This window comes from Pholcus phalangioides, unplaced genomic scaffold, assembly GCF_987345545.1.
Source record: "Pholcus phalangioides strain wild (caught in Gottingen) unplaced genomic scaffold, Ppha-v1.0 ptg000011l_1, whole genome shotgun sequence".
Taxonomy (NCBI): Eukaryota; Metazoa; Arthropoda; class Arachnida; order Araneae; family Pholcidae; genus Pholcus; species Pholcus phalangioides.
Genome location: NW_028301604.1, coordinates 53,124,299 through 53,152,045, shown reverse-complemented (window position 1 = coordinate 53,152,045; position 27,747 = coordinate 53,124,299). Strand labels below are relative to the sequence as shown.

The 27,747-nt window shown below is 35.3% G+C and overlaps 1 protein-coding gene and 1 non-coding gene across 3 annotated transcripts in view; one reads left to right on the top strand and one right to left on the bottom strand.

Moving 5' to 3' along the window:
- Positions 1–27,747, bottom strand: part of Mgat2 (alpha-1,6-mannosyl-glycoprotein 2-beta-N-acetylglucosaminyltransferase) — a 114,879-nt gene that overhangs the window by 10,389 nt on the left and 76,743 nt on the right. For both annotated transcript variants that reach the window (XM_089239672.1, XM_089239671.1), the window contains exons 8-9: positions 18,162–18,251; positions 1,795–1,919 (exon numbers count right to left, since the gene is read on the bottom strand). In XM_089239672.1, coding sequence (XP_089095798.1) covers positions 1,795–1,919; positions 18,162–18,251 — 215 coding nt within the window. The remainder of the gene's footprint in view (positions 1–1,794; positions 1,920–18,161; positions 18,252–27,747) is intronic.
- Positions 19,371–19,473, top strand: LOC149080558 (U6 spliceosomal RNA). The gene has a single exon (XR_016193629.1). It is a non-coding gene; the product is annotated as a U6 spliceosomal RNA (small nuclear RNA).

The window sequence follows — 27,747 nt, the reverse complement described above, 5'->3', positions numbered from 1 at the left end:
CCCCCAATCGACAAAAAACTTGAAATTCTTGAACCAAAAAACTCTTTGTGAGAATAACTTTTTGTGAACTTTATTCAAAATATACCAATTCCTTCAGTTGTTATAAATTTTTTAAATATTTATGAATTTATGGGACACCCTGTATTTACTGTGATTTCTCATTTATTTCCAACTATAAGTGCAAGTCATGTATTCATTTCCATTTTGAAAGATAAAACATACTTTAAATACACTCATGTGCATAAATTAAGGATAATTCAGAATCACACGGAAATCGAAATCTAAAGTAAAAATTTCACCTGTGGAATTATCACACACATCTGCAAGAATGATATGCAAATTTCAGGAAGCCAAAAGATGATGCCGATAGTATGTCACAATAACGAGAGTGTAAGAGGGGGTATATAAGGAATGGTGGCAAAGAAGTGAAATTGTTCACAAGAGTTCTGTAAGGCACTCAGTGCCATAAGCGAATAGTTATGACACAGAGGACGCATGTGGATGATTTTTTACGTGGTAGAATTATCGGCCGCCTGGAATGTGGGCGTACTCAGATGGAAGTACCTGAGGAACTTGGAATTGCCCAAAGTGTCATCTCTAGGCTTTGGCAATGATTCCAAGATAACGGAAATGTCAGTAGACGTTACAGTACAGGTCGCCCCCGAATTACAACACCGAATGAAGACCGGTATCTGGCAGTAACTGCCAAAAGAAGCAGACGGAGAACAGCATCCGACTTGTCTCGTCAGCTATCTGCAGCCATGGGTACCACAGTTTCAAGGCAAACCGTGTATAGACGTTTGGGAGATATTGGTCTATATGCTCGCAGGCCTGTCAGATGTGTTCTGCTCACGGCAACTCACTGTCGGCAGCGATTAGCCTGGAGTAGAGAACATCGTCACAGTGGGCTTGTGTGATGTTTTCAGACGAGTCCAAGTTTAGCTTGCAGTCTGATTCCCGTCGGACTTTCACATGGAGAACGCCAGGTACCCGTTACCACCAAGACAACATTATTGAACGACACCGTTACGGTGGTGCAGCATTGTTCGTTTGGGGTGGAATTATACTGGGTTCCAGAACAGATCTGCATGTTCAAACCGGAACCATGAAAGCCCAAATTTATCGGGACATCATTCTGGAACAACATGTACGTTTGTTTAGGGGTGCCATGGGCGCAGAATTTTTGTTTATGGATGACAACGCCCGTACTCACCGAGCAAACATCGTAAACGAATGCCTTGAATCTGAGGATATAACCCGTATGGAATGGCCAGCATTCTCACATGACTTGAATCCGATAGAGCATGTGTGGGACATGCTTGGCCGACGAGTTGCAGCCCGTCAACCACCTCCTACATGTGTACCGGAACTTCGGAGAGCATTGCTTGCTGAGTGGAGTGATCTTCCCCAAGATCAGATCGATAATTTGATACTCAGCATGCCTAGGCGTTGTACGGACTGTATTTCATCGCATGGGAGACATACAATGTATTACATCATACCAACCATGTAATAGTAAGTTTTTGTAAAGGAGATATTTTTTACAATTGCTCCAAGGAGCAAAAATCGTAGTTTTTATGAATGGTATCATACATACACCATCGTTTTTGTTCTTTATCTTTTGTTTAATAAATGGGCTTTATGAATAAGTAACGTTTGTTTTGTTTCTGAACCTTTATTTGCTGGAGCTGGCATTATCCTTAATTTATGGACATGAGTGTAAATACTCAGTTATTTGATACCAAAGCAACACTTTGAAAAATAGCAAATAAAAATACAAAATAAAATAAATACCATTCCCCAATATGGAAAACACGAGGCGCAACTGCAACCATGGCAGTCAAAGGGGAAGACATGCAAGTTGCACTGACATGTTGTAGTGACCAGTCCCAGTTATAATCATCAAAAGTGCAAAATGCCTACATGAATATATATATTTAGAAAAAAATTTTTATACATAAGCACAGAAAAAATATTCAATCAAAAACATCAAAAATAAAGTTTTAATTTACGAGATTAAGATTACAGTATGTTTAACAAATAAGACCACCAAAAATTTGAATAACTTATGAAAAAAACAGAAAGGTGTACTGCGTATGTTTCGAAGCTCATTTGGAATAATGACTATATAGATATTCTCATTGAAAAAAATTAACATAATTTCTTCAATAAAGCAGTGACTTATATAGCTTTTGGAGCAAATTTTAGCTTTTGAGGCTAATCAAGCAGTGGCCAATCCAATCTTTTTTTTTTCCTGACATTCTAACTTTGAAGTTAGAATAAATTTTTATCAACATTTTTATTCCAGGATAATGTTTAATCATTAATATTATAATATTCTCAAAAACAACAGAAGGCAGCCAAGGGTACAAAATTGAGTTTTAACCTCATTTTTACACTGATTTAGTTAAAGCTGCAGGGTTTCTACGAAAACTTTTCTTTCTCCAGTTATTTTTTTTCTGGGCTGCAACTTATACATCCAAGTGGTTTATTTAATGGAAATTACGATAAAAAATGTATGTACTAGGAATAGGCGATGCATTGATTTATAATAAACCACAGATGTAAGGTCCCACATCGATATCACGATTTAATGATTTTGATCACAGTAATATCGTTAATTACAATGTCTAATATTGTGGTGCAGATTTAGCTTACGGGTGTGAGCGATGTATCAGAGAAATCCGATATCCTTACAGTGTTAAAATTGGCGATATCGATTTAGCTAACGCGCGTACGCGGTATATCAGGGAAAAACTATATTCTGAAGTAGATTTGAAATCCGATTTAGCTAATGTGCATGCATAATTTTTGTTTGGCGTTACGGGAAATCGCTGTTTGATTTTTTTTTTTTGAGCAGATGCCACAGATATCACTTTCTATCAAGATATTTTTCATTTTCCTGAAATTTACTTAATTTTTGATAAATTTTTTCCCTAACACATGCATGCAATGTTAAATCAATGAGAAGTAGTTACGCTCAAAAAATCCACAAAAACAGAATGATTAAAAATTTCCCGTCATATGGGGGGTGGGATTAGAGAATAAACTCTTTGATTTTTCACTTTCATCAGGTATGAATTAATTTTAAAAACTTATGATTTAATCATTTTCTCCGTAACTCAGCCCACATTACTTGTTACATAGCTCCCACATCCTATATCAGGCTTGTAACTAGGTGAGGCAACTGGGGCACTGCCCTGGAGGCCCAAGAAAGAGTCTGCCCCAGGAAGGCCTGCTATGACCCTGGCATTGATGAATTAAAATGAGCGACCATGGCCCTCACAAGAGTGGGACTGACCAACATCCCTTATAGATAAGAAAGCCTCCACACTGGTGACATCACCAGTGTGGAGGCTGAGAGCGAGACCGAGATAACAATAAGTCTGGAGAGAAATGATAAGCCAGTAGAGAGAGGCACGTGTTTTCACTGTTGATATTAATACTTTCACTGTTAAGTTCACCTTTTTAAGATTTATTTTCATGTAATTTTTCTGTTAAATTTTAATTATTGAGACCTTACAAATTTGTAATGGAACATTTATGTTCCATAACCGGTTGTTGGGGAAATTACGAGAACAGACCAGAGGTATCCTCCTTCAGATTTCCCAAAAATGAAGACGATGTCAGAAAATAACTAACTTTAATGTAATATAACTTTTATTGAATTTCAAAGAAATGTTTTTCCATAATAAATAACTGGAATTATAGGGTTTTATATCAGTTGCAGGATATCATGAAATTACAGTGAAACCTGTCTAAGACGGACATTGTAAGAGATGGAAACCTGTCTTGAATGGAACAGACATAGTCCAGTGGATAATGAATGCTTTTTCTATTATGGGGAAACCTCTTTGAGACAGAAACTGTCTAACGTGGAAATGGAAGGCATATTTAGTCTATTTTTGATTTAAAAAAACCTGGTGAAATGGAAAGAATTTTTGGCTAAGAGCAAGTTTTTGTCCCTTGAATGGGGAAAAAATTAAGTCGTACTGATTTCCATTTCGTTAGGGAACTCTTACTTCTTGGAGAAACGATGAATGCTTACTATTTTATCTGAACTGGTTATGGAAGTAAGGGATTGGGTTTGAATGAAAGCAAATTTATTAAAAGCCTGTTTCGTTTATGATGAAAATGATAACTTTCGTTAGAAAGCACCCGTTTCTTAGAAAATTTTTGATAATTTCCATTTAAAGTAGTTCGGGAGAGGAATAGGTGAGGGAGACTCACAATTTATGTGATACAGTACAGTGTTGCGGCGGCCCACTGATTGATGACTGAAGACATGTCATGCACAAAAACGTGTGGGCGCGTAGAAAAAGAAAACATGCGACAAGTGGTAAGAAAGAAACTTACGCGGGAGTCTTCCTGTGTTTCGCACTTCATTCAGCATAGAGAAGGCCACCAGTCACAAGAAACATGTCTTGGATCTGAACACAAAAGTGGAGGTCATAGATGCAAAAGAAAAGCAAAATTTAAACGTTACAGAGATAACAAAAAAGTTTGCTATTGGAAAAACCCAATGTTATGACATCATCAAAAGAAAACGTGAAATTCGAGAAGAATGGTTGAATGGAAATAGAGAAACAAAATGTAAAATGCGCAAGACTGGAAACGAGCAAATTAACGAAATTGTATGGGAAGGGTTTATGGATGCCAGATCTAGAAAACTGCTAGTATCTGGACCAATGGTTCAAGATGAAGCAAAGAAAATTGCCAAAAAGCTTGGGATTTCCATGCATCCAATGGGTGGCTAGAAAGTTTTCGAAAACGACATTCAATAAAAATTCAAGGAAGTATGTGGTGAAGCTGCTGATGTTGATCCTTAGACTGTGAATAAGTGGAGCGAAAAACTTTTGAATTTAATTGAAGGATAGGATGTTAAAGACATAGCAAATGGAGATGAAACTGGATTGTTCTACAGGGCCCTACCAAACAAAACTCTTTACTTGAAGAGAGAAAGTTGTGCTGGCGGCAAAAAGTCGAAGGAAAGACTTACTGTGTTTTTGTGTGCTTTCATGACTGTAGAAAAAGAAAACCTCTGGTTATTGGTAAATCTATCAAACCATGTTGTTTTAGGAATATAAATCCAAAAACTCAACCAGTTGAGTGGAAGGCAAACAAAAAAGTGTGGATGACAGCTAAAATCATGGAAGAGTGGCTTGTTGCCTTTAATGCAAGAATGAAGAAACAAAAACAACAGGTTCTGCTATTTCTTGACAATGCGACTTGTCAGCCTCACATTGAGCTTTTTAATGTTGGACTGGCTTTTTCCCCACCCAGCACAGCTAGTGTTACACAGCCAATGGATCAAGGAGTGATTCGCAACGTGAAAACAAATTACCGCAGCTTTGTAATGCAATCACTGCTGGTGAAGATGAAAAATGCATCAAGTTTATCGGAATTAACAAAATCTATCAACCTACTTGATGTGATATTGTGGCTTTCGAAAACATGGAAAAAAGTTGATAATGAAACCATAACTCTGTTTTGTGAAAACAAACTTCCCCGGAGAAATCAATTCAATAGAAGAATCAGTCAATCATGAAACTGATAATCTACAAGACGCATTAGATGCAGCAAAAGTAGGATTGCATGCAATAGACTTCGTAACAGTGGATGATGAACTAGCAATGATAGCAACGTACGAAAACTGTATAAATGTTGGAACTGCTATTTCGGGGCAGCTTACAGATGAAACCAGCAGTGATGAAGAGGAGAAATCCAACACAGTTGCAGAAAAAGATCTTGTGATAAACTCGTACAAAAGTGTAGTTCAGTGCCTTACGAATTTACAGGACTTTGCAGCTTATAAAAATGACATGGAGCTTTTGAGCATGATAAACAGTGCTTAAATGTTTGTGGAAAACAATATTATAAGAACGGTGCTGGTACAGAAAACTGTACTTGATTATTTCAAAAAATAATTCGTGTATAGATATGTAAATATGGCCAGAAATATATTTCTTTCACAAAGGTTATTGGTTGTTGATATCACTGTCACTATTTTGAAAAAGACATGCATCATTTCTCAATTACAGTAAAACCTAGTTAAGTCATCACCCCGGTTAAGTCGTCATTTTTCTTCAGACCCTTCCAGCTCTCATAGACCACAATGTTATTAAACCCTCGTTTACTCGTCGCTAATTTTGACTAAGTCGTCACAATGAAAAAGTTTGCGAAAGAGGAACAGACTATTTTTATGGCTCCCATTAAAAAAAAGAGCTTGTTAACAGCATTGCCATATGCTTAAAAGTCACCATAAAATCCTATGTACCCAAACGCAACAGTTTAAGTAACAAAAGTTACGCTGGGGAAGTTCATTTGCCGACTAAGGTTTTTTGAACGTTGGGGACTGTTCAAGCTAGATCTCATTTCTGCATGAGCTCCATTGGAGAAACTGGACAAACTGCGAGACACCCAAGCTCTGTAGCAAGAAGCAACGTAAGCACTTCGGGGGGAGGGGGGGCGAGGCAGGGCATCTCCGGCAAAACCAAAATTTATTGATGTATCAAAGATTACATATAGTGCAAGGAAATCAAAAATTATGTAAATCGAAGAATCAAATTAATCAAGTTAAAGTCAAAGTGCAACACGGGCATATATAATAAATAATCATAGAAAGCATGGACTCTACTAATTTAGGGCTTGAAATTTAAACAAAATATCTTTGTTGAAAAAAATCAGACATTCTTTCACAGGTCTTCTGTTTACTTTTCCCTGCAAAGGGTCCCCCCCAAAATGTCAAAAGTGTTAGAGATTACCCTGTAGTTGTATTATGAACTACTGATGAAGAATTAAAACAATAAAATTAAATTTGATGTACATGTAACATTAATGTGCAATATAGAGTTCTGTTATGAAGAAAAGCTACCTATTCTAACAGTTGCTCTGTTAGTCTAAATTAAAAATTACTAGTATAAATCAAAGTGTACCAGTATATTTTACCAGAATAAGTAATAAGAGATTTTTAAAAAAAAGGTAAAAAGTGCTATGATTTTTTCTTTTGCAATCTATACATTTTATTAATATTGTTATTTTGATTCATACTTTAATAAATTTCATATTACTTTAAGTTTATACGATTTTCATAACATCGCACATTAAAACTGATGGAACTCTGCTTAAGCCGTCATAATTTTTCGATAACTTGAGGTGATGACTTATCGAGGTTTTACTGTATTTTTAATTTTAAATAATTTTTTTTCACTTTTGACATAAATAAGTGTTCATTTTGTTGCTATTCAGGAGAGCGTTTTATAATTAAGTTTAACTATTTGCATATTAAGTATGAAATTTCAAATGTGTAGTAATTTGAAATAACATGAAAAAATTCAAAATACGGTAATAATATGCATGTCACTGTTTAATACTTGTTGGTCTACAGTATTTTGGATGATATTCTCAAAATTTAAGTTTTGCATAATGATAGAAAAAAAAATACTGAATATGTTTTCGTGTGCATCTTTATAAAACAGAAACCTGTCTGTAACGAAAAAAAATTTCAGTCCCTTGACGTTCCGTTTTATACAGGTTTCACTGTATAAACTTTTTAGTACTCTTTAATAATTCATCTATAATAATAATAACTGATCTATGATAACTTATCTGAAATAATAATTTATAATTTAATAATAATTAGCTTAATCTAATCTGTTTTTTATCTAAATAAGTTAACAGATGATTTATATAAAAAATATGTTCCAAAAAAGTGTTCCATACATGATATTCTTTAAAAACTGTCTCGATGTCTGAATAATTAATATGATGTTAGTATGAGTCAGAAAAATACTTAATACTGTAACATCGCTAAACTCTGAGTAAATTTATATGGTAAATTTATGTTTATTTAACAAACTAAAGAATTGTAAATATTTGTTGCTAAATCAAAGATGAATTTTGTGTGTGAGTAAAAGTAATAGTGTGCGTTGAATCATACAGAAAACAACAATAAAAGATTGTTTTTTCTAATATGCTAAATTAATTTTTTTTGATAGGTTTGTGAATTGCACTTTGATTCTACTGATTTAATCTATACTACTGAAGCTTACAATAAAAAGACCGGACAGAAAATTAGCACCAAGTTGCTTCATCCAAATTTGAAAGATGGAGCAATACCGCATATATTTCCTGGGCTGCCAAAATACCTGTCAACAGAGACAAGCCAATGAGAGGATCCCGCATCAAAAAAGCAGAGGATTGACAATTAAATTCTATCTTCAGCCATAGCAAAAAGTTTGATATCTGAAATAGGAATATGAAAAAATTCTGTTTTTCAACTTTAGATGAATTGAAGAAGTGTTCGAGAAAAATGGAAAAAACATGGACTAAAATCACCAAGGATAATTTAATAATGTTCATTTATGTTACTGATGAGCCCTATCCCAGTATAAAATTTTCAGTAGTAGTCGATGAAAACCTTAATGTGAATTTTTTTCATAAAAATGTGAAACTAACAAAACTAGGTAAGTTTACATTTCCATTTTTAACTCGTAATGTACATGATTTTGAAGATGTTTTGAAATGCACTGTAAATATAAATAAATTTGATGATGACAGACTTAATCACTTATTCAATGTATGCGAGGATATCTTGAATGAACTGCTAGAGCATAGTTTCCCAAACTTTTTGTTCCATCACCCCCTTCATCAGAAATTTCTTTCTCTCTTTGCCAGCAACTCAGTGAACCCATAGGATCCTATGTTAAGTCTGTAGCTTATATCACCCACCTGGACCATTCCATTGCCCACCAGGGGGCGATACTGCACACTTTGGGAAACACTGTGCTAGAGTATGTCAAAGACAAACAAATAATATCTTTTGTTAAAGAACAGCTCAATTTGATCAACAGGGTTCATACAAAATTTTCAAAACAAAAAGTATATAAGGAGTTTTTTGGGAGTCATGGGGTGGACCCCAACCTTCCCCGTAAAAAAGTTGCATCGCAGACTAAAAACAAAAGAATGTCCCCTCCCTCATGCGGATTGATTTTCTTTTAAATGTCCTTTTTTTTATTTCTAGTCTAATGGTTGCAGGATTTCACCTTTCAGAATTAAAAGTATATTATGTGTAGGAATTTACTGAACAGCTGCTGAAAAGGAAAAGGTATACCGTGACTGTATGCGTGAGTAACAAGCAACTGTTTGAGAACACAAATTCGAACAATAACAGAGTATTATGAGGATTTAGGTATTGAAAAGTTCAGTATGAAAGAAGAGAGTATGAGTTGCAGTAGTAGTAATAAAGTGATTTAAATAAGTCGGAAGTGAAGTATTAAGTTTGTAATAAATTTTTTTTTATCGTGAAAAGACCTGGAGTTCATTGCTTTAGCTGCGACCACTCCTGCGAGATAGAGATATCAGATGTTAACCAAATGAGAGTTAAATCACTGTAAACTGTTTAAGAGAATATGCTAATAAGCTGCAAAATAACCAACTTTATATTTCATTCAAATCCTTTCATATACATTGTTATTTTTATGGAACCACAAAATGTATTTTTAAGAAAACTCATCCCGTTTTCTCTTCTACAAGTCATGACAGCTTCACATGATCTACATTTGTGAACGAGTCAAACATTTTTTATTAAATATCAGGGAAAAGTTTATGAATACAGCTATACTTAAAGAGGGGGAGGGGACAAAGTCCTCCTGCATCCTTCAGCTACCTACCTCCTTTTTCTCTACACATCATACGTTGTTTATTTTGTCCCACTTTGTCAGTGCGCTATAAAAAGTGGCACGTCAAAGCACCAGCTTGATGACAAATTTCACAATCTTTAAGCAACAGAAAACCAATAAGATTCCTCAAGCACCCCACCAAAAATGAGTCAACTTCCCCATGGGAGTCCCCAGACTGGAGCCCTGTTAATCTCTCTTCTCAATTCCCCTCGCAATTATCAAGAAAAAATTTAATTCATATTAATTTTACCAACAAATAAAACCCAAGGGCCCCAACCAAAGAGCGAAAAGCCAATATGCAGATTTTTGGTGGGCTCGGTACGTGGATTTGCAGGCTCCCGCTTTAGCAACCTCTTACTGCTAAAGCAACAAAAAAAAAGAAGAGATTCACCAAGGTCCCCGAAAAGAAACCTGTCAACTTCCCCATGGGACTCCTGATCTGGAGGCCTGTAAAACATTTCCCCTCTGTAAGGGCCAAGAAAAATTCTCATTTCTATTAATTTATTCAAGGAATAAAATCCAGGGTCCCCCACCAAGGACCAGGTACCCAGATTTTCAGTAGAGGCCCCAGATTTAATTTATCTCAGGCTTCCGCTGTTACAAATTTTACAATGTTAAACGACAAAAAACAATGAGATTCATCTAGGGCTGCCCAAAATGACTGGATTGTGCATTAATGAACCGTCCACATACACACAACCAGACCTGCCAACCTCTGAAGGAAAAAAATCCTACTCTATTCATATAAAGCGTAACATAACCAGTTTTCCAATTCACAGAAAAAAGAGGTGGGTTAGGGAAGGAGGGGACCCCAAACATAAAAAAATTGATTAGGAAGTTACATAATTATCAGACAGAGGCGTATTTAACAGTGGGTACACCCAGGGTGTGCCGAGGACCCCAAAAAACCCAGGGACTGCACACTTTTTCTAATTTAAGGGGCCCAATATTTTCTTTTGCAACCGAGCTTTGACCAACTTTAATCCACCACTATTATCAGAAAAAATAATTTTTGCATGAAAGAAGCAGGTAGGGTTTAATTAAAAAAGAAAACATTCTCAGGAAGAGAACCACAAAGCAACGAAAAAATTGATTGCTTGTGTCTATCTTTTGACATTTTTGCTCTACCGTAATGTTTTATCTAAAATGAAATATGATTTTTCTCACTGGGACACAGAGCCCCCCCCCCCCCCGATCCCATGAAAACATCAAAAAGATAATAATTCATTAGATGGATGCTAAAGGGTTGAAAATTAACTGATATTTATAACTCAAAATTAGATGTACTAGTCACCCGAATGATCAATATTAATAGAACTATATCAAGTGCATAGTGCAATGTTATTTTTTCTCTGAAACTTCCAGAAATTCTGAAAATTCTGGACACTGAATAACTAAAAAAAAAAAATTTTATTAATTTCAAACATGAAAAAATTTTGACGATACTCAAATATTGGAAAATAATGGAGGGGAGAAGCTATTATGAATCTATCAAAAATGCATGAATTATTAGCTCAATTTTTGGTACAAGTTCATTTAGAAAATTTGGCCTGAATAAAAAAATTATATGCTATATAACTCTTGATAGCATAAAGGGTTAGGATGCCATGGAAATTTGAGAAAAATATTTGACCCATAAAGCAGATGCTAAAGGATTCAGGCACCACTCAGTATACTGCATAATACAGTCAGACACATGGGTCTAGAAACCATTTTGGTACTAAGCCGCATCAGTAAAACTACCGCAAAAACTCCCAGCGTAGTTTCAATTTTTCCTCACCACTGGGCGCGGGGAATTTTTGGCTACTGGTTCTGCAGAGTGGTCATCACAGAACCATCGATTTCTAACACTCACTAGTTTGCGACATAGGCAGAAAACATCAATATTAGCAATTTGGCAAAAAATCATATTTTATTAGAAGCAAAAGCGTATAATCGTATTAATTTGCTAAAATCCTACTAAATACGATAAAGCTGCATTGGATGTTCTAATCTCCTTCCCTGCTTTCATGTTTCCTATTACAAAGGAGGATTTTTTTTCTCTTCTCTCCCTCTCTATATTTGAGGGAAGCTTCCTCTTATTTTTCTAGGCATCACCATGGGGCATGCCTATTCTAAGGATCATTGCTTCAGAGAAAAAAAAATAAGGACTTTTTCAGGAGTGGCTGTAAAAGTAAGTTATAAGGGCCCTTCCAGTGCGGAAATAAAAAGTTAGGACTCTTTAAGGAGTTTGTAAGGATATGCAAACCCTGATCAAGTGCACTAAAAATTGTCGTAGGTATTTTACAGATTTTATTATTTTGTGCTCACTTCTGCACTCGATGTCTCCCCATGCATAGATTTTTATATAGTAGTTCATTTTTAGTATTTCCTCACCCACAAACAATTCCACGATTAAGTTTTAATTATATTGTCAGTCCCAGTGTAAAGCAATCTGATGACCAGTTGATCCTGTATATGAAACGTAAAGTTCATTACTTGAATGAAGCAGACAAAAAAAGTCATGCTACTAATGGATGAAATTCATCTCAAACTATCTCGATTTTATAGGGGGGGGGGGGAATGTCGCATAATAATGGAGTAGCTTCTACAGCTTACATATTTATGGTTCAAAGTGTCACTTCTCTATTTATAAAGATGTTGTATATGTATTGCCCCTCAAAAAAATATCTGCTGAGTTGCTCCACTCATTGATTCATAAATTAATAATAGAATTGGAAAAACTGGGATTCTTTGTTTTTTGTATTTCTAGTGACAACAATGCAATAAAACAAAAAAATGTTTCTTTTTTCGCTAATCCTGCAAAGCTTAGTAGTGTATCAACATCTTGTTGATATCTCCAGACCATTGTTTTTACTGTAGATGTTGTGCATATTTTGAAATGTATTCAAAATAACTGGATCAACCAGAAAAATGATGAATTTGCATTATATTATACATATTTTGAAGAGGGGCATTAGTGAGTTGAATGTGCTTCATTTGCAACTTTGAGAAAATTGTTTGAAGAAGAATCAAGCAATACTATTAAATATTGCCATACACCAACTGCAAAACCTCTCTGGCCTTTTTAATTTGGAACATCAGAATGTTAAGTTAGCATTACAAATTTTCAACCATGTCATCATTGAAGGGCTGAGCATTGCTGGTCCAATTCATGGATTATTGAAATATGGAACAACATCAGTAATTCTGATGTTGTCCACTTACATATCAATATCATATGTAAGTGGTGGAATATAGTCAATGTTTGGTCTGTGTTCAAAGGAAAGTTGAAACGTAATGTTTTTCAAGAACCCTTAACTGATTCGTCTGAGAGGATGAGGTTTCATTTTTGTATAATATTCTGAATCGGTTGGACACATGGGATAAATTTCACTGACATTGGCAGTCTCACAAAAGAAACACACACTGCTCTGACACATTCAACTCATGCTATTCTCGAAATAGTTTCTTATTGCAGAAATGAGTTGGGTTTGGAATATATTTTAACTGGAAAATTTCAAAAAGATTCTTTGGAAAATTGGTTTGGTCATTACAGACAACTTTCTGGTTAGCAATATAATATTTCAGTGACCCAAGTTTTTGAGACAAAGTAAACTCTGTAGCTTACTTCCCTCACTAATAAAATCTAATAAACATGGGAGTATACAAATTAAGCTGGATGAATTGCATAGTGATGTTTTTGATGAAATCCCTATTGAAAATATATCGAATAATTTTCATATAGTTGTAAAAGATGAAGAGCTAGCTGATCTAAAAACATTATTGCCCATTTTAGGGTATATAGGAGGATATTGTACACATTCAGTTTTGAAACGTGTTAAATGTAAATTTTCTAAGATTCATATACTATTGAATGATAACATGTCACGCATTGCTGATGCTTACATACTGATAAAAAATATGGACTGGGGAGGTTTGAAGTATCCCCGTGAAGAAATTGTTACCATTATAAAATATAATTACCTAATTGTTTGCAAGTTGTTGTCAAATGAGTATAAGAGTGCTTTTCTTAAAGTGATGAATCAGAGATCAGTGGTTTCTGAAATCACTACCAATAATTTAATTCTTTCTGAAAATTACCATCAATTTGATGTATGTGGCAATGGGCACACACAAGATGACATAATGAAAATAATAATTTATTCATCTACCAACACCTTTATAAAAAATTACTGCAAAAAAGTTAATGATGATTTGGTAATGCAAAAAGTAGATAAGAGTAGAAGAAAACTCGACACTTTGAAAAATTAGCATTATAAAATTTTTCTGTAAATATTTAAATTTTATTGCAATAAATGTATAAAATTTTTGTTATTTGAAGCTGTGATTATTTTTTGTTTCCTTGTGTTATGTCGAAATTAGAAGTTCAACTGTTAAAAGCTGTAGAAAAGGTGATGTTTATATTTCATCTTCATTCAGATAAAAAAAATTAATTTTTGTCTATTTTTAAAAACAATTTTTTTATATTTATGAAATATTTTTCTGAACCATTCAGAACAAGAGAGAGGAAGAAGGTTGTCTTTTCATCGAAATGCAAAAGCTTTAAACTCAATTTTTTTTTCTCATGATTAAGGTAATAAGTTGGAATTAATAGTGCACAGATACTTTTTCAAAATAAATTTATGAAAAGAATTTTATCGGTGAAGCAACAGATTTCATTATTTATTTATGAACGATCAAGGTTATTGCGTAAACTTCAAAAATCTGTAAAAAAAAAATAATTAGGTTCCGCAGAATTGAAAGGAATAATATATTGTGAACGAAGAAAAGCGGTCGTCCTCACGATCAACCTCCACTCTGTGACATTGCGACGTCAGTGTGGAGGCTTTCTTATCTATAGTGGGTGTTGGGCTGACTGGACTTCAGCCCCGGGGCCAGGGACAAATACAACCATTTTTTGTTTTTTCATACTATTAATTCACAATAGAAGGAATCGTGAAAAGTCTGGCTTGGGGACCCGCCAAAGATCCCAGCCAAGGGGCCCTGCCCCAAGATGTGGGGGCGGCCATGGGGTGACTGGCCTCCGGAGACAAAAAAAAGAATAGGAGCCTGGTTTGTTAAGTCTTCCAACCACAAAATGGCATTATCTGTCACTGGATTAAGAACCCTAGGCAGATCCCCAAGCCAGACTTTACATCGGCCCTTCTATAGGAAAAAACATGGAAAAACAACATTATGGTAATTGTGGTGTTTGTCCACATGCGGCCCCAACATTTAAACCTATATTCACTGACTGATATTAGTTTTGCAACTCTTCATGTCAAATTCATCCCCGACCGTAGGTGGGTATAGAGGGGGTGACCGCCCCCATTACCCTCCCCCTTAAATTAAAAAGCCCCCTCCCTGCAAGGATCCTTTATCTGCTTATGGTCAGGATGACATTGCAGGTTTCCCACTTGTCCTAATTTTTGGTAAAATATTCTACTTTCCAGATTTTGTCCTACTTTCTAGGTTTTATCTTACTTTTCCTACTTTTTTTTAAATGAAAAGGGAATAACACACATCGAAATATTGCCAAATAATACAAATGTAGTAGATTGCAATTAATGATTTTGCCAAAGCAAAGGTTGTATCATTTTTTCAGGTTGTTTGGGGGTGAGGCTGTGTGTGAGACATGTGGTTTATTAATTTTTCTTTTGCTCAGTTTGAAGGTTCAAAACTCATTTTGTGTAAATGTCATTCTTAAAAAATTTACAGGTCTTCATAATTTGCTGTGCATTGTTGAAAAGAGTTAACAGACTGGACTGTGGAAGAATCTAAAAAAAAGAATATAATATATATTTTGAGGAAAGACAAAAGAATTACCTGTGGTTGCTAGTACACTGTTTTGGCCAAAAACTGTTTGTGTTTTTTGTTACCAAGTCATTTTGCTTTGGCTCAAGTCAATTTTATAGGATACTGAAATTGTGCTATGAAAATAAATTTTAATTTAAAATGTTTAATAGAAAATTGGTTTATTCCCCATAAGGCTATAATTATGTTGTCTTAAGGGTACCCCCCCCCCCCCCACGTCCTACTCTTTCAAATTTTTTGAGTGGAAGCTCAATATATCATTATATTGTGATGTAAGGTTGATGATGTATCCTGATGGAAAACTTTTAATATTGCCCAGTCTTAGTATGTACTATCTAGCTTTGTAGAAAATAGACAAAATTATGTGGTAATATAAAAACACAGAAAATTAGTAAAATCACTTATACAGATGTAATCATCATACGTATACAGATTTAATCATCATACGTATACAGATGTAATCATCATACATATTGACAATATTTTTGCCCTAGTGGCAACGTGGTGAGATGCTCGTCTTCCACTAATAAAGGCTACCATCAAGGCCCATGGGTTCAAATCAGGCATAGAACATTAGAAGCAAGTTCTTTACCTACCGAGCCTGGAACGACCACCGATGGATGGAGCCTTCATTTCCCACCCAACTCCTCTGGTTGGAAATTACCGTATCACGATATATGACAGGAGTTGGTGTACGATAAAGTAGTACATATACACAAAGACACGATTTAAAGTGAATGAAGAAATTGGTTTTGAATGCAGGGTTCTGAGAAATTCCACTATGTCACAAAAAAAAAAAAAAAAAAAAAGAGTTTCTGAAGCTGAGGTGAAAAATATTCTATATCATAAAAGGTACTGGGAAATTCAAAAGAGAAATAGCTTTAATAATTAAACATTCTTTATCAGCTGACCACAATGCTCTCATGAATGACATGAAATATAAAAAAGAATTAGTAACACCATTCAATTCAAATGCTCAATTACAGGAAATTTTAATAATTACTAATGCTAGAATAAAAATGAAAGATTGCAGCAGGCAAAAAAATGAGATGCGTCATGATGACGAGTGGAAACAAATAATAATTTCAGATGAAAAGAGATGTGACCTTTACGGCCCAGACTAATAAATTTTATTAGCATGATCAGTAGCAGAAAACATAAGTTTAGTAGAAAAATGTTAAGGAGATTTCGTAATGGTGTGGTGAGGATTTCCTATGGTGGAAAATATGATTTGTAAATAATTTAAATAACTCATAATTTAAATAATTTCTTCTACAAATACCCTAGCTTCCAATCTTAGAGAATTAGGGAGATTTACATGTGCAGATCCAAATTCTAACTAAAAACAATACACAGACAAGTAAATGGGAATTTTAAAAAACAAAATAGAACTTTTTATAAATGAGAGTTAGGAATGTAGAGATTTTTCCCCTTCAGAGAAACGCAACACAATGCTAGCCATTGTCAATTAATGAAAATTCATCAATTGTCACTCAACAGTAAGTTAAATTACCTTTCATAACTACACTCAAATCAAATCATGGCAAACAAACAAAAAAAAAATTCCATTCAGCTAAAAAACGAAACATACAGGCTTAATGGGACATATGGTCATCCCAGACACAAGTCATTTTGCCAATTGGACTGTTGAGAAACCAAACTGATGCTGGCTGTATGGCCAATTTTTTCTCTTCCCAATAAAATCAAACATTTCTTCGAGATTTGGTTTTCTTGTACAATGTTACTTGAACATGCAACGTATGTGATATAAGGAAAAAAAAACAAACAACCAACTTTTTCAATACAAATTCTTTGGGAATTATTTTTCCCCAAAAGTAGGGTTTTTTGTAATCATGGTCGAAATTCCGGAGATATAAGAATTTTCCAAGAGTCTGGGAGATGAAGTAGAGATTCGGGATGAGATACTAAGAGAGAATAAAAACAATAGAACTTCACAACTTTTAAAATGTTGTTATATCTGTGGCGTCCTAACAACAGAGTTTGACAGTATTTCATGTTAGCCACATTGGCTCAAACCAGATGCCTTCTAGGGTAATCATGTTTTAGTTGTGGTCAAACATGCTTTGAAAAATAAAATTGTTTGAGCAACTTCTACCCCAATCTAGAAGTTTATACAACAAGTTCTGCCCTGCATTTCTGTGCACAGCAGTTTCTTTATTGCAAACTGAATTGTAAATGGAAAGAGCTACAGTCAAGTGAACAGGATACTGATACACCAAAGTGAAGTGTCTGATCAGATGCAGTGATGGCAGAGCCCTCTCCCCACTTTAATGGTGAAATTCAGAAGGTAGCAAATTAAACTCATTATAATTTACTTTAGATAACACATTAGCCCCTTAGGCAGCCTTCATCAACTGATAAGTTTTAAATCAGTAAGATGACATCTCATAATATTAAGTGATAGTGTTTTAATAGATGTTTCAACAAACAAGATCACAAAAAATTAAATCTAGAACTTTTTTTTACAAATGGTGTATTTTAAGTTACTTTGCGTGATGGTGTATTTCAAGTTCAGAAGTTATTTTCAAGTAAAAGAACTCCCAAATGCATGCCTACCTTACCTTGGGTCTATAGATAAAACTTTCATAATACTATCATCACATTACACCATTTCAATTTCATATATAATTTTTTCCACTCTGTACTGAAAAAGTTTTCTCTTACCTTGGCACACTTCTTTACTTCATCCCACAAATGTTTGTGCATAACCATTCCCATGTTGTGCTTACTGGATAGCCATTTCACCATTTCTATCTATACGTGTAATAAAGAAATAGATCTGAAAATAGCAAGCGATTTCTTCAAGCATTCATGTAAGTATAAAATGTGCAATGAAATTAAATTTCTAGCCATGAAAATGTTCTTATCAAAGATGATTTATTTGTGTGAATAAATCAGTTTATTATTGTTTTTAATATCATACAATGTTTTATGACATTAAAGGCCTGTTGCTCTCTGTGGCAAGACTTTTTAACAGGGAGATCAGCTCGCATTTGCACCTCAAAGTTGGGAACCACAGAAAATCAACTTCAGCTGACCACCACTGTGGCAATGGTGGGCTTGAACCCACATCTCCACCTGCATAAAACGGCAATGTAGTTGAATTTGGATGCAACAGTTCGATGTCTGCAGCTTCTAAGCAAAACGAAAGCAGCTGGCAGGTGTGGACTATATGGCCATAGCTTGAAATGCACCTGGTTTCCGCCTTAAATTCCATTTGATTAGTGGGTGTAGATTGTAGTTTCAAGGTACTACTAGTAACCTTGATTCTTTCAAACTTAAGAGTCACTATGCTCTTAGCACATGTCGAATACGCCATGAACGTCATTCTGGTGAGTGGCGCACAGGCATAACAGCCAGTTGTTGTGACTTCACTTTGAAATTTAGGACACACTGTCCTTCTTTCAACCACAATGTTGTAGTTGTCAAAGAGGAGTTAACTTTCACAGATTTAGTGAAAAGCAGCTCCGATTTCAACAGCTCATTTTCATAAATGAAATAATAATGATAGCCTATAGTGCGAGGAAGCACAGCTACTTTATCAATCGTACAATTGAGTGCAAAATTCTTTATATGACAACGAAGCAGTTCCTCATACATCATACTACACAAAATGTTACTTTCCATGAAGATGGAAGTTTGTTAGTGAAGCATTTGCTTGGACTTGCTGAATCGCATTATCTTGAGGCACCCCTGCTGATAAAACATACTCCAGGTATTCTTCACGTTGTTTCCCTACACGCCTAATGAGCGATCAAATTTGTTAATTGATGGAGTTAGGTATATCATTAATATAAATTAGGAGTAATAGAGGGGTCGAGAGGACTGAACTCTGAGGCATGCCAGACTTAACCTGTATTAATGGGGAGTTCAGTACTCACTTTGGAAGTACATATAGTAAAATTAGAATGATACAGAGAAGATCCTGGTCCTGCGCAAGGATGACACGCAAATTCGTGAAGCGTTCCACATTCTTTATAACATGTTGGGGTGAATCAAGAAGCTATCCATACTTATAATAAGACAAACATTAATATTTTTTATGGACATTGTATAATATTTTATCGTGTATATATAGTTTTTAGTTTTTATGATGATTGCATTTGTAATTAGGGGTTTTTTTTTTTTTCAAACCGAGCACAACTCGGGTCTATTGCCATAAGCAATTTACTACCTAGTGAGTTGCGCCGGAAGTGAAAGTGCGTGTACCTAACAGTCTGAGCGTATATCTAGTGTTCTGTATGATTTTTCAGTGCTGCCATATATCTCAGAAGTGAAGTGAGTGATGTGTAGTGACTGAATATTTGTACTGTTTGTAGGACTGTTGCTCTCTGTGGCGAGACTTTTTAACGGGGAGATCGGCTCGCATTTGCGCCTCGAAGTTGGGAACCACAGAAAACCAACTTCAGCCGACCACCACTGTGGTGACGGTGGGGCTCGAACCAGGGTCCCCGCGATGCGAGTCCGTCACTATGACCACTCGACCACCACAGTGGCTGTAATTAGGTTGCTGTATTTTTGAAATATATGACATCCATATTTGTTATGGGCATCTTTTTCTCAGCCACCTCAATGGGCATTTTGCCTGTTGTGGCCTTGGTTTGTATTTCAGCCCTTGCAACAGGCAAACTGGCTATGGTTAACAAGAAAGGCTTCCACCCATTTACAGTTAGTTGAGTTGGTTGATCATTAGCTCCAAGAACTTTTATTTCAATGCTGTTCATTGTGGCCATCACATGATTCGTCACAGTGGCTTGTGATATTCCGTTCGTACTTTCCTCCATTTTGAAATCGTACGGACAAGTATATCCCATAATTGCCTTGACTTTGTAGGTATGGAGATAGTCCGGAACTAGAAACGCCCTGTAAAATAAACAGGGTTGTGAGTGGATGTGAGAAGATGATGAAACAGCATCATTTGCAATACATCTGTTAATTCCCAGATACTGCTTAGATTCAGTCGTTTCAGATGGGAATCTTTTACTAGGAACATAATTTTCTCCCCAACCGCACATAGCATTTTTGAGCACACGCTATTTGTGTTATCACCCTCAACTCTATGGAAAACGTGAAGTACATCCTCTGCGTATTCTATAAGCATCTAACTTTATTCAGTTTTATGCCCTTGGAACCATAAGCATTGACTATAATGAATATTTTCCAATGTCACTGTTGCCTCAGTGGTCATTTTACATGATTCTACGTCATGCACATCTTTGCGCTCTGCCGTAGTCTATAGCACGATTAAATGATTATTACACATGCTAGACATGTCTTGCACCATAGTAAATAATGCTACTAGTCTTCCGGTCACACATCATACTTGAAATTTATAAAAATTGATGAAATTGAACATTTTTCTTAATTTTTTTAATGTTACTTAAAATTGAATGATACGATTGACACGAAAAAGTTTGTTATGCTTATTTTATTTTTCAATAAAGTAAAATAAATTAAAACATCATTGTTTCAATGTTTATCAGTCGCACAAGGCGTTCCGAAAACTGGAATTGACCAAATTTTTACAAGTTTCATTGTGCAGCTCTTCGCATGCTTTGTCAGAACAAAAAGACCCAGAACTCACCACGATGAGGTGGCTGCACATCAAGTTTCACCCACACTCTGTCCAATCAACCATCCAAAGTAGGATAGTGTGTGTAATTGACATTATAGTTACCAAAATTAACTAGCATTTAGTGGTTTACAGTTTCTTCTATTGTTTCTTTTCAAAGTGTTCATGTTTAAAGTCTGACTTTTTGAAAAAATTAGGCATGACTAATTTTGATAAGTGTAGAATTGGTGTAGCTATCTCTAGCTTCATCTCCACATACTTTAGTTGAGGCTTCGGTAACAAGTCAGGCACATCTCTCGACTGTCTGAGTGGGACTGGAGCACATGTGAATTGCACGTGGGAAGACCACTACAGTGGATCGTGTGTCTACTCCATTTTAATGAACTCACTTTCCATCATATTTTTCAGCATATAGATGGTGCACCCACAGGGCCAAAATCTTTTTCTAGGTCCATTGGATAACAGCTTACTGGGTTTGAAAAGCTCACTGTGGTGGAGTATGAATAATGAGATTATTTAATTCTAGAAGTACCCAGAAAGATACTGAGCAAAGACCTGCAGTACTGTATTTATTAGACATATCCAAAGCAATAAAGTCAAGACATTGTCCAGAGGATTTGCCAATTCGATATCCTGGTCCTCTGTCACGGTTCTACATCAAAAATAAAAAGTATTTCAATGAAGCACTAAACATGTTTTTCTAGCAGTTCAAACATTGCAGTATTTATTTGACGGCTTATTTCAAGTTGTTAATCCAGTAATTGAACACAATGCATTCTTTGCACACCCTGAAAATTTAATATTGGCTATGATCACTGATGACAGAACACATTCGAGATATATTGGGTATAGAAGAATTTTAAAAGCAAGATAATCCGCCTCTGAATTAAAAACTATTGAACACTTCATGCTAAGCTTAATTGCATTAGCCTAGCTAAATTGTTATTTTCTGTTACATTTTTAATTTTCTCACTTTTCTTTTCTCCTGATTAACAGGCTGGACTACCAACTGGAGTTTTTTCCGGCATGATTGCGCCCTTCTGGGCACTGAGCTTACATGGCTAATGTGAAAAAGCCTGGTTGTGCTTGGTTTGTTCTGTTCAGTTCAGACACTTCATGCTACCTAAGATGAACTATAAAGCTACCGATTACCTTCAGATTATTTACTGGAATACTGGCCTCTTGTATCCTCACCCAATGCTATGGGAAGTATGTAATGATGATATTATATTCATCAACTCCGACACTAACATCAGAGCCATCAAAAAGTTTCCCTGCCACACTCGGACAGTCCAAAGATGTGTCAAACTTGTTATAGATGCCTCAACTAAAGTATGTAGACATAAAGATAGAGACGGCTACATCAGATCGACACTATCATCAAGATCAGTTACGTCTAATTTCTCCTAATCATCAGATTTTGAACGTGTCAATTTTGGTATTTTTAAATATAAGGGGCTGTTCAAGTATTACGTCATCATCGATGGGGGGAGGGGGTTTCCGATTTGCTGACTTTTGATGACAAGGGGGGAGGGGGGGTTTGGATAATGCTTATGCCATCAACCGCCCTTTATGAAAATATGAGTTAGGATTCAGAGGGGCAGAGCTGATGACGAAATATTGCTGACAAGGGAGAGGAAGGGGGGCCAAAAATGGCTAAAAATTTGCTTACATAATACTTGAACGGCCCCTAATGTCAATTACACTCTCCTACTTTCTGTGGTTAATTGGATAGTGTGTAGGAGGAACTCAACAGTCAGCCACCTCTTCGTAGTAAGTTCTGGGTGATTTTGTTCAGACAAAGCAGGCAAAGAGCTGCACAATGAAATTTGCAAAAATTTGGTCAGTCCCGTTTTTCAAACACATTGTGAGACTGATAAACATTGAAATGTTAATTATGTTTCAATTTATTTTATTTTATTGAACCATAAAATAAGCATAACAAACTTTTGCGTGTCGATCGTTCAATTTTAAGTAACATTAGAAAAATTGAGAAAAATGTTCAATTTCGTCAGATTGCATAAACTTCAAGTACTATGCGCGACCGGAAGATATCAACTTATTTTAAATTTTTTACGTCATTTTTCTTCTTATTAAAGGAGGCAACTTTTCCGCAATATAGCAACTTGAAATAAAAACCTAATTTTTTTCAACCCACCCTAATGTACATACATGTTCAAGTTACATATTTTGAGGTTGTAGGAAAGGGAAGTTCAAATTTCCTCCCATTTTGCCCAAAAAACCCACTTGGGCTGTAAGTAAACAACTATTCCCTTATCGTATGGTCAATTTTATTAATCAAATACATAGTTTAACATGCACTAAAAATATATATTTAGGCATAATGTAAGATGTACACATAAAGAATGTACACACGTTTAAGTTAGATATTTTGAAGTTGTGGAAAAAGGAAATTCAATTTTACCCATTTTGCCCAAAAAACACAGGTTTTTTACAACCCTGGCTACAATAGGATCATGAAATTCCAAGGTTTCACCATTCAAGGTGAATATTGCCTCCTCTTCATCCAGTAGCGACCGTCTATGACGTTGATGTGTTTGTGAGTGTTGTGCTGGTTGATCACAAAATGTTAAGGATATGATTTGGGGTTCTTCAATCCTTTTTACACCATCATAATGGAAAATATTGGACTGTCCAACCTTAATGTTGCAATAGCATGATGAATCCCTACTGTATTTTACTTCCTGATAATACTCATCAGTTCCATTAAAAGGCAACTGAGTAGTAAACGCACAAGGAAATCCATCCTTATCACATTCGAAGATTTGTGAAGATCCAGTTAATGATGCATTTTGTGATATTGTGAACACAGCCAAGGTGTATAATTAATTTCTCCTTCATTAGTGGGGGACCATATATAACTGTTCTACATTTTTTCACACTGGATACATTGCTTTGAAATAGTACAACTATTTTGTGGGAGAAAAAGTCTCTTTAGGTGCTGCATGCAAACGCCTTTTGATACCATCTGTGACTGGCACAGTTCAGCATTGTGTTTTGGCGCCACCACTGGTAATAGTGCCATTACTAAAATCTGTAATTTTAATTGGATGTGTTTAATTTTAAATCTCTTTTATGCTATGTTTTCATTTATTACTTTTTTTTGGAGAGGTCATACTCAACACATATCAAGCCATGCTTTTCCAGTCCTTTCACATCGCTGTATTAATTTACTTAGATATTACTATTTATTATATCAATAGAATTTTACTTTTTAAATTTTTTTTAATCCCTCAGATCAATGACATTTAATAGTTTACTTGCTAACATTTCAGCTAATTGGTCCAACACCGTTTTTCCGACTATGCAATGCACTTGGTTGTGCCATCCAAGCAATTAATTTATCAGCAATATTCATATTATTGCTGCTTGCATCATTACTAGTTTCACTTTCCAACTCGCCATCTCTAGCAGGATTGGTATTCTCTGCCATTCTGTTAATAGAATTTAATTTTTGAACTCTTCCTTACGTATTTCGTGCATGTAAATTGTAATGTGGTGGCTCTGAACTTGACTGTATCAGCCAAATTATCTGTCAATCTGTTTTTGTTTTCACTCGGAACATCTTCATCCATAAAAAGGTAACTCACGGGGTCTATATGAAAACTTCCTGGAGAAACATGTTCTCCCAACTGATTTTGGTTTTCCCCTCTGCATTCGAAGACAACTTAGTCTCTCTCCTGGGAATTATGTAAGATTGTAGGAATGCCATAATTCTGGAAATAGTAACTCACTGGGTTCATTTTCTTCTACCTCTAAATCATCTGCAATTTCCCCTGCACTTTCGATTTCTTCTACTTCTGGCCTTTCTAGAAATAGACTTTCTGGTCTTCCCCTATTTGTGACTCGTTTTCCCTCATTTCAGGAAATGGGTCATATGGCCTATGTAACAATATTTTTGTTAGCCTATCGGAATGGATCAGTTAAATATTTTTTGGCTTATGTATGTTTTTTATTTGAAATAATACTGGAGATTTTTGTTTGATAATTCTATATGGTCCTGTGGATAACCTGCACCACACAATTTGTTACTCACTCCTCTTTTTGGTTTCCCTGGAGTAAATAAATATATGGAATCTCCCAATTTTATATTTTCATTAACAGCCGTTCTTTCACGATACTGCTCTTGGCGTTCTGCTGCTCGTAGTATACTGGAATGTACAAAATCATGTTCTTTCTGCAACTTTGGCAGCAGCTATAATACATATTGTTCATAAGCATAGTAATTAAAAAGAGGTTTTTTAAACAATTCCCCTGCTGTTACCATACCTCTTCCAAAGAGAACAAAATGTGGTGTTTCCTTTAACACTGCATGAATAGTGCTTTTATAAGACATTCAAATGTGGGGGTAGCATATCATCCCATTCTTCAGTTTCTGTTATCATACATGCTAAAGTATGCATAATTGTCGCATGGCTCCTTTCATTACTGCTATTTGTCTGGGGATGCAATTCTGAAGTGTCTAAAGGTTTGATTTCTCAAGCATAGCTCGAAAAACTGACTTTTGGTGCAAGTTTGCATCTCTGTAGGACAAAATTAAGGATGCCCACATCGTGCAATAATTTCAGAATAAAACGTCTTTGTCAACATTTCAGATTTTGTATCTGGCAGTGCTATGGCTTCTATAAATTCAGAAAAATTATCCATCATAACCAAAAAATGTTTATTACCTGACATAGTCCCATAATATTTACCGAAACCAGTTTAAACAGTTCGGTTGGAATAAAGTTTCGTTGTAATGGAGCTTTCTTATTTGGATTATGACTTCCTTTTTCTAGACAAATGCGACAAGTAGTTACGTGAATTTCGCAATCTCTGTAACAACCCAGCCAAAAATGATGACTACGCAGTCTTTCTAATGTTTTGTTGAAACCCATGTGACTACTCAGATTATCACGAGTTTCTTCCAATATTTCTTTTCGCATTGCTGTAGGTATACCAATCTGTTCAATATACTCTTCTCTGACAGGTCTAATGTCTTTTAAAGCATAATGGCATAACAAACCATTTCTTCATGAAATATGCTTCAACAATCTTTCTAACAGGCTCTGCATTAGCCAAAGTTAACATATCTGTAGTTAATTTTAACTGTGGATCTAACTTTTGCACTTCACACATGAATTTCAGTTTCTAACGAATTGGAATGAGTCTCGACAGTATTTATTTGTCAACTTGAACAATCAACTACTACATTGTTATGACCAGGTTTATGAATAATTTCAAAATCATATTCAGACAGATTTAAACCCCATCTCGTCAGTCGTGAATTATGTGTTTTAAGGTTAAGTAAGTATTACAATGGTTTGTGGTCACTATCCACAGTAAACTGTCTACCTAATAAATATAGTCTGAAATAATTTATACCTTCCCTAATAGCAAGTAATTCTTGCTCAATAGCTGGGTATTTTTGTTCTGCCAGTTCAAATTTTGCGACATGTATGCAATAGGGTGATTTCCCTGTTCATACCGCTGATATAAACAACATCCGATTCTTATCTTAATGGCACCTGCCGACATTATAAAGTCCATATCAAAGTTAGGATATGCCAACACCAGTGGATTTTGTAATGCTTGCTTTAAATACTGAAAAGCTTTTTCTTGACTCCGACCCCATGTAAACGTGATATTTTTCTTGGTCAGATCCGTAATAGGTTTTGCATAATCTGAATACAATGATGTAAATTTCTTGACGAAACGACACATTCCAAGGAAATGTCTACAGTCCTTGACTGTACGTGGTTGTGGAAATTCATCAATCACTTTCGCATTGTCTGTATGTGGACGCACACTGTGTTAAAAAATTACATGCCATAAATATTTAATTTCTTTAAGAAATCACCCTTTTTCGGTGCTAATTTTAATTTTATATTGTACTTTTCAAGCAATTTTAAAAGACTCGCTCTAATTTTTGAATATGGTTTTTTCTATCTGAATTAGCTATCAAAAGTTCATCGATGAAACAACAAATATGTTCATCATGTAATTTCGATAATAGACTGTCAGCTAAATGCTGAAATGCTGCCAGTGCTGTTTTTAACCCCATTGGTACATTATATTGGTAACGCCCTTCTACATTGCTAAAAGACCGGTATTTCCTATCACTTTCATCAATTTCGACTTGATAATACGCGCTACAAAGGTCAAGACTACTGAAGTATTTAGCACCATTTAATTGAGCTAAAATGTCTTGAATCAATCGGAGAGTATATTCATTGGATCGAATTGCTTCATTTGTCTTTCAAAGGTCTACACACAATCGATACCTGCCATTTTTCTTACGGACCATGAGAGTGGGAGCTGGATGACTACTGACGCATGCTGAAATAATTTCACTCGCCAACTTATCGTTTATTTGCTCCCTTAATTCTGCTCTCAAATGATATGGAGTTCTATATCGTGAGAACTTCTGTACATCCGTTCCATTCCATGGTATTTCATGTTTTAACAAAGTGGTCTCCTCCCAATTTCTGTTACATCTCTGGCAAATACATGTGAATATCTCAAGAGTAATGACAGCAATTTTCTTTCTATTGCTGGAGATATATTACTTAACTCCAAATCATGTTCCTACACAGCCTAAGTAATTTCTTTTTCCTCAATGGAATTGAGGGTCTCTAACATCATCTTGGTCTGAAATCATCCCAGTTCCCAATTTTC